The 8,296-nt window shown below is 31.3% G+C and overlaps 1 protein-coding gene across 1 annotated transcript; it reads right to left on the reverse strand.

The window, feature by feature from the left end:
• Positions 1–236: 236 nt before the first annotated feature.
• Positions 237–4,500, reverse strand: LOC139890780 (2-C-methyl-D-erythritol 4-phosphate cytidylyltransferase, chloroplastic-like). Its single transcript, XM_071873694.1, has 10 exons — positions 4,248–4,500; positions 4,065–4,136; positions 3,069–3,124; positions 2,054–2,133; positions 1,858–1,940; positions 1,682–1,759; positions 1,344–1,412; positions 1,130–1,245; positions 749–839; positions 237–448 (listed from the first exon to the last, which is right to left on the reverse strand). The coding sequence occupies exons 1-10, from the start codon at positions 4,461–4,463 to the stop codon at positions 380–382; spliced, it is 930 nt and encodes a 309-aa protein (XP_071729795.1). The 5' UTR covers positions 4,464–4,500; the 3' UTR covers positions 237–379.
• Between the last annotated feature and the right edge of the window lie 3,796 nt (positions 4,501–8,296).

Here is an 8,296-nt window from a genome sequence, read left to right on the forward strand (position 1 = left end):
TGATAATTAATAAATAAGTTGATGATATGATACAACAACATTCAATCTTGCATTAACGTGATACGAGAATGTAAGATGATGTAAGATGTACATAGTCCAATTAAGACACTATCAAGATACATACCCTTACACTTAATTACTTAATTGGCAGAGTATTAAACAATAATAACCAGGATTAAGAACAGAAAAATATAACTAAAGATAGACCAAGTTGTCTCACTGGTAAGCAATTGAACTTGCAATAATCAAAACCTCTATGGATTGCACTTAACATACATACACATAAAATTGTATCTCTCCCTTTTTCAGAATCCACAATAGTCATTCAGCTCATAATAACAACTTATAGTGTCACAGAATGACAGAAAATAGTAATCAATTAAGCTGGCACAGGCGATTCGGTATGTAATATTCTTTCAGCAAGTAATAAATCATCAGGAGTTGTTACCTGCAAGCCACACAAAAATTTGAAATTTATAGTACACATGTACTCTTTCAACACTCACAGGATATACTTAAAATATCAATTTGAATCTTGTTTTAAAATTATTTTGGTAAAGGTAGAAGGTTTAAAATTAGTTGGGGCTACCCGGGAGGGCGAGTAATCCGACCCCATACTCTGATGTACGCAGCCCAGCAGGATTACTCCATGGCTGTTTAGACCTCTTGCTAGAAACTCAGGGCCCCAACCACTGGGCTATCTAGTGATGGTTTTTTAAAATTATTGAAATCATCAAATTAAATATACCTTGATGTTAGTATAAGATCCTTCTGTGATGTAAACAGGATGTTTGAGGTGCTCTACTATGGACACATCATCAGTGACTTCTAGACCTTCTCTGTTATTTGACCGAACAAAAGAGCCTTATATTAAATCACAAGTGACAATATCGACCCATTACTTATGAATGGGTCGAGTCAGGTGACTAAAGTCTCCCAGAGTTTTTACTAGATCCATACAACATACTAAACCGTTTGTAAATAACTATACACGTAATAAAAACGGCCTTATATTGACCTGTTACACGAGACCATGATTATCAATCAATCATCATCATCATCTTGTATAAATGAAAGGAGAAATTTTTTCTTTTATATAAAATAATAATAATAAAAAGGTATTTGGTACCTATTTACAAGCTCAAAACCCTTCTTCAGCAACTCAGGCTTGATGACCTGCGGAGTTTGCATTTCCCAAAGTGTTTTCCTGTCCAACGTTTTCACCACAAAAGACTCACTATTTCCCTGCACGAATCGTTGAAATAATTTGACCCATCCATTATTTATTTTCTTTTTAAATTAGTTTATTTATTAATTTTTATTTTTTCAGTGTATGTATATACTTCTTTGATAGTAGCTTTTGCAGGAACACCAAGCACCGAAGCTCCAACTCGCAAGCCATCTTTCAGAACCTGTCAGTAGATTATCAAGAGTGAAAGGATAAACTTTTAAACGCTTGTGCAACATCCAAAAAATTATTTCGGGTGATTTTGTGAGAGTCGTAGATGGAATGCAACAAATTTCAAATTAATTATTAAATCCGTTGTGTTCTACAATTGATATACATTTCAAATACGCATCAATCGATTGACACAATTCAATATTAAGATGTAACTAGAAGGATAGATAAATATTCATATGATAAACATTTGAGATGCAACTAATGAAGTAAATAACAAACCTTCTCTACATCATTTGAAGTTACCAAAGGCCTTGCGGAATCATGGATGCATACAAGTTCAGATTTTGAATCAATTGTCTGGTCATAAAGGATATTATATCAGAAATAAATAAATAAAAATAACATGTATAATGAACTAAATAGAAACAGAAACTTCACAATACATGGAAACGAACCTGAAGTCCACTGTACACAGAATCTTGTCTTTCCTTTCCGGGCAATGCAAATTTTAAGTCCACGTTGATCGTCTCTCTGGCATCTAATAAGAGAGAAAAAACTGAGCTTCATTTGTGTGTGATAAAAGGGGAAAAAATTACATTGGGCACAACAACGTATTGTGTTCTTTTAGTTTTAAGAAGAATGTGGTTGGACCTTCAAAAATGTCTTGGTAAGATGGATCACAAACTACAACAATCTCCTTGACTTCAGGCATCTTTGAAAAAATGTAGAAACTGCAAACAAATGGAGCATCGTTATATTACAGACTACGCAAATGATTTGATGTACCACGAGAGTAATAATAGTAGACGTGGCAGCATGGGCAGCTCAGGTGGGTCGGGTAGTGAGTTGCAAGAGGCAAGTATCTTGGATGTGTGAAAATGGATCACGTCATGTTGGGGTTGATTTTGACCCAAAACAATTTTATGAATAAAAAAAATTCTTATTTTAAACAAAGTCAATATGATAAAAAAAACACATTATTTCATCGGGATATTTATTTCTTTCAAATAGAACAATTAATTAATATGGTATATTCATAACTTAGCTATATGCAACTTCTGACCCATTAACAGATTTGACCTGTTTCAAATCTAGCTATTAGTTTAATTTAACATGTTATAGATAAACTACTAAGACAGTAAAAGATGATGTGCTTTGGCATTGGTAAGATGGATGGTCAGAGAGTATGTGCTTTTGCATTCTAAAAAGTACTACAAAAGTCAACAAGGATATACTTTGACATAAGTAAGGTGGTGGTTGAGATTGCCTAATCTAAAATTACTAAGACAGTCAAAGAGGATGTGCATTGACTTTAGTAACAAAGTCAAGATATTGCGCTTCGGGCTTAAAAGCAGTATGCTCAACATAACAGTAACAGTCTTTCCAAGTAACTTTAAATAGTAATTAGTACGCTAAAAAAGATGAATCATTAGAAGACAGAGTGGAACTGTAGTTGCTCAAGAAGGTTAAGACTTAAGAGTAGGTATAGAAAAACTTGAGTTTTTATACTATGAATATCATTGAGGAAGAAAGTTAAAATGTGTTAGTGATTCTTTAGCACTTGATGAGCTCACTGATTAAAATTAAATGCAATGACCGTATAAGTGAACTTCCAGCGTCAACATGAAGAACGAGATGAGTGGGGTTTGAGTAGTTACCGAATTACCTATACAAAGCAATTGGTTGCCCTAAAAGTGGAAGATACTGCTTTGGCATGCTTGCCTACTCACAAAAACAGGTAAAGAAAACAGACATCATGATTCACACCAAAATAACATAACGAAAATGAGAAAAAATAATAAGTAGCAACTATATAAAAGTACTGACATATATATACTACTGAATCTATGCTACCATTCCCTTTTAGGTGGTGCTCACAAACCTAGTGTTTAAAAAACAAAATGGAGACCCATTTCGCATCAACACCAACTTATTTCATGTTTTTTGAAGGACATTATTGGCATCACCCAAAAAAGGACTTAACCACCGTCGCGATCATATTCCACCCACAAACGCGTCAGTACGGTTGAGAACCCCCTTCGAGAAGCTAATTGTTGGTAGTACCAAATAGATCCCGGCCATTGGAATCGAACTTGCGCCTATTCATTAAGAACAAACACATGGCCACTTCATATACCACTCAGGCAATGCCTTGGTGGTACCAACTTATTTCATCTAGTTGACTCATTGCTTTAAACAACCACAACAACAAAACCCAATCCCACATATGTGGGGTATGTGGAGTTAAGATGTAGACAATCCCACATAAAACTGAAAAAAGGCAAGCTAGTTAAATATAGACGAGATATGGCACAAAAGAAGCACCCAACTTTTACAATATTGCTCATTTCATTTAACCGACTTCCTTTTATCAATCTAAGGTATCTACGTTTTCTTTCCAAGGAAAAATAGTGTTTGTGGACACTTGTCGGGCTGCTTTATCGAACCATCAAAACGCGATGTTGTTACCTTTTGAACCATCACATCCAAATATTCACTTTTCAATGTAAAAAAATAATATAGATATCTTGAAATTTTCAAATCAATATGTCAATATGATAGAGCAATTCTTGGTTGTAAAATAAGTGGAGTACCAGAAACAAGGAATTAGGTACCAACATAAAATTTCAAAATATTAAACAGAATTGAAAAGAATACATACACCCATTCTTTTTCCTTTTCCACCAGCTAATAGGACCACGGATACACTCTTCTCTTTTACAAAATCACTCGTCTACAATATTAATAATAATAACAATTTTAACCAAATCACTAAAATAAACAACTGTATATACATATATAATAAAGTGATTGTGAAATTGATGGTTTAAATAAGGTGTGTCACCTGGTTTGTAGTTGTAGCAGAATGATCGGTGTCAGATGAAGAGCAAGTGATTGTACACCTTGAATGTTGTTGTTTAACAACATAATTGAGATTTCTAGTAGAAAAAGAAGAAGCGAATTGATGGTGAGTTAAAAGGGGGGGAAGATAGAAAGAATTTGAATTGGTAGGTGGTTTAGATAGGGAGGATAATGGAATTATAACTTGAAGATTCATCATCTTCACACACCCTTTTGATTTGATTCTCAGCTGAATTTATTTTTATACCGAGACAAAAATGATAGATAGATGCCATTTTGCAGTTGTTAAAACTTGACCAGAGGAGTATCTCTCCGGGTTTCCGGGTTTTCATGTTTGGGGTTTCCGGGTATAATCCTTATGATACTATGATTCTTATGATATGATTCTTTTTAGGGATGGGCAATGAATTTAAAAAAATTGGAGATCTACTGTACCGCGTTTGTGATGGGCGGGTAAAATTAAAAAAAATTACCCGCGAGTGGGCTTGGATGTAATCTTTTACTCGCGGACGGATAGCGGATGGGTGATGGATGCAATAGATCCGTTACAAGTAAAATCTGATCTGAAAATCCGTAATAAATGGGTGAAAATCGCCACCTTGATATATGACCAGTAGGTAATAATTTACTCCGTATAAGTTTCTACATTCGTCATATCATTTTGGTATCAAACTTTTTAGTAACTATAGCATCCCACAACTACACATTACATTTATTATATAATCAATGCATGTTGTTTGTTTATTTCGTTTATTAGACTATCTTAATAAATCTAATTTTTACGTATCACTTTAGTAATTCGTCAACCTAATGTATGATTACTTTTAGCAAATAAATTTTGTTGATTGTTAATTTTAAACATTGTAGCTTCACATGTATTATGTAATGATATTTATTTTGATTTTTGAATACTTCAATTTACAAATAATTCATGAATAAGATCCGCGGGTAAACTCGTGACCCGCGCGTAGGTACGGGCATGGATCTAAACATAAATCCGTTAACCAATATCCGCGGGTTAATGGATCTTCAAAAAATCCGCGGCTGCGGGTGATGGATGTAGTGGATCCACGCCCACAATCCACGGGTGCCATCCCTAATTCTTTTAACCATAATTGATGGCTTTTAAAAGGAAATAATAAACATAAACAATAAAAATGATAAGAATGTCTCCAATTAAATAAAAAGTACATAAATTGGTGAAAATAGCCTCATTTTCGGAAGTGTTTAACAATATGTCTTTAAAGTTGCAAAGATACCTTTTAACTAACCATCACGCATGTTGTGTGTATAAGACCCAAATATTTATTGTACATAATGTATTTATGGTGTACGATCCGTGTATGAAGTGTACGTGTTGCTTGCTCGAACGCCGAAGGAAACTGGACGTTGTCTGAAGTGACAAGGTGTGTATGTGATGACCCGGAGATTTTCGAACAAATTTAAACATTAACCTTTATATATATCCGACACGATAAGCAAATCTGTAATGATTGAGTCTCGAAAGTTTTGAAATTATATTCATTTAATTAAATACCCTTTGACCATGCCAAACGATTCACGAACAATTAAGTGTAAATAAATATATATATATATACATGTGTGCTTATTAGATTGACACATATTATAAAACATTGAACGGATTAGTTGATATGAATATAAGCTATGAGATCTATTTAATGAGGTGGGAAATGTTATCAAGGTATTAAATGAATAATACTTTATACGAACGTATTTGTTCGATGTAAGTTTATCGACGAGATTAAAAGATAGTATCAAATGATTGAATTATCGGATACATTGAATTATGATCACGAGTCTCCGTCGTAAGGTCCACTGTGATTTAAGAGACTATTACATTTTTAACGATATTCGGAAAATTAGTGAAATGATGCGCATGCAAGAACGACAGTGTTCTTATCGAGGATTAGTCAAAGGTTGGTGGAGGGTTGAATTTCATAACACTTGGTTGATAACTTGCAACGTATATAGAACGTGATTATGTATATTAGATATATTAGTTAGGTAAAAGATAGTAACCCTTGTTCATTGATTCGATTTATAAATAGATATTTTAACTAGAGCCTTTGAGAAATTAAAGTAAAGGTTGGCGCATAAATAAGTTATATCAGATTAAGTTTTCGAGCATAACCGTTAGGAGATATAACAATATCTTGTATTCACACGATTTTAATGTTATATATATATTGGTCTTTGAAATATAATTAATTTTGAAAAGTGAAATATTATATTATTGGATAAATATTTCAAACATATGTATTATGTATAAGTTTATAAATTTTAAATGTACATATATTTTATTTTAGTCATAAAACGTTTTGATTCAAACTAATAAGATTAGATATATATTTTGTTATATAACGAGATGTCGATTTATAAAAAGAAATGACCAAACCACTCAAAAGATTAAGTTACACTTTGAGTGGGTTAGTTTTTAATTGGTTTAAGTCTAGTTAATAATAAAGGTACATGTCACAAAACGTTTAATTTAAAATAAAATATTTTGATAAACAACGAGTCACTGATTTATAAAAGTAAATGACCACAACGCTCAATTTTATAAGTTACATTTTTTGTAAGGTAATTTATTGATGAGTAAGTCAAATTATTGATAAAGGTACACGTCGCGTAACGTAAAAGACTAATTTCCTAAACGTACGAAAGTGCGCACGAAAAACCGAAAGTGGTACATGAGTCGTGAGACCACGTCCGTGTCATTTTTGTAAAAATTATATTTTTACCATGAACGTAAATATAATATAATATATAATTAATTATATAGATTAAATATTAATTTATATATAATAATAAATAATTAATAATGATGTCGACGAAGGAAACATAAACCGTGTGCTTTATAAATCATGTGAGAATGATGGGTCCGGACATGAGAGGTGAATGCATATAACCATCTATAAAAGCTTGCGATTTAATCTTTCATATACACATACATGTTACATTCCTTCGTAAATATTTTATATTTATATTAATATTAATATTATTATTATCATTATTAATATTATTATTAATCTTAATATTATTATTAGTAGTATTATTATTTGTATTATACATAAAATGCTACGACGAGGTCATGAGCGAATTATTTTAAAACTGGTTTTCGAGTAGGATAGGGCTAAGGAAATTATGGGTTATAGCTATGGAGGTCATGGGTATGGATCAGGGGTATGCTCATGAAGTCAATCTAGTGTTTGTCATCTCCGTTGCATCTACGTACCTTTCCTGCAATATTGAATCTCAATATTGATACGTGAGTACTCCTAATTAAATTTTTACATACTAATAGTGTATCCCTGACTAGTGCTCGAGAAAATAGGATTATGCATGCTTGTACATTTGATATTGCCCTTAGATAGGTTATGTTGAATCTTAAAGGTTGTTATACTAGGGATGAGATAAGGTATAAGAACGTGATATAAAAGACGATTTAAAAACTATTAACAAACTGATTAGGAAATAATGAGTATGAGTATCATGATAAAAATTAAATATTGTGAGATAATGAATTACATAAAATTATCGTTCTTATTATTTTTTAACATTACTAGTATTACTAAAAATATCGTTAGCATTAAAACTATCTTTTTTATCAAAAATTATCATTTTAATAGAAATGTCATTATTACTATAAAATAATATTATTACTATCATTTTTAAATAAAAATTATTACTTTAAAGTAATCATAAAAAGTATCGTAAATATTAAAAATATCTTAAATTGAATTATTATTTTACCATATTATTATTTGATTTCTATTAATAAAATAATAATAATTATTATTACAAAATAATATGACTTTTAATTATTATTATTATCAATGCTATTTAATCAAATAAAAATGTAATACGAATATTATAATTACCCCAATAGAATCTATCACAATATTTTTAATATTAAATGAACTTTATAAATTTAATACTTAAGATATATAAAAGTATACCTTAATATAAAATTGTATTTATTAATAAATGAATTATATTATTTATTCTATT

Source organism: Rutidosis leptorrhynchoides, chromosome 2 (genome assembly GCF_046630445.1).
Source record: "Rutidosis leptorrhynchoides isolate AG116_Rl617_1_P2 chromosome 2, CSIRO_AGI_Rlap_v1, whole genome shotgun sequence".
Classification (NCBI taxonomy): Eukaryota; Viridiplantae; Streptophyta; class Magnoliopsida; order Asterales; family Asteraceae; genus Rutidosis; species Rutidosis leptorrhynchoides.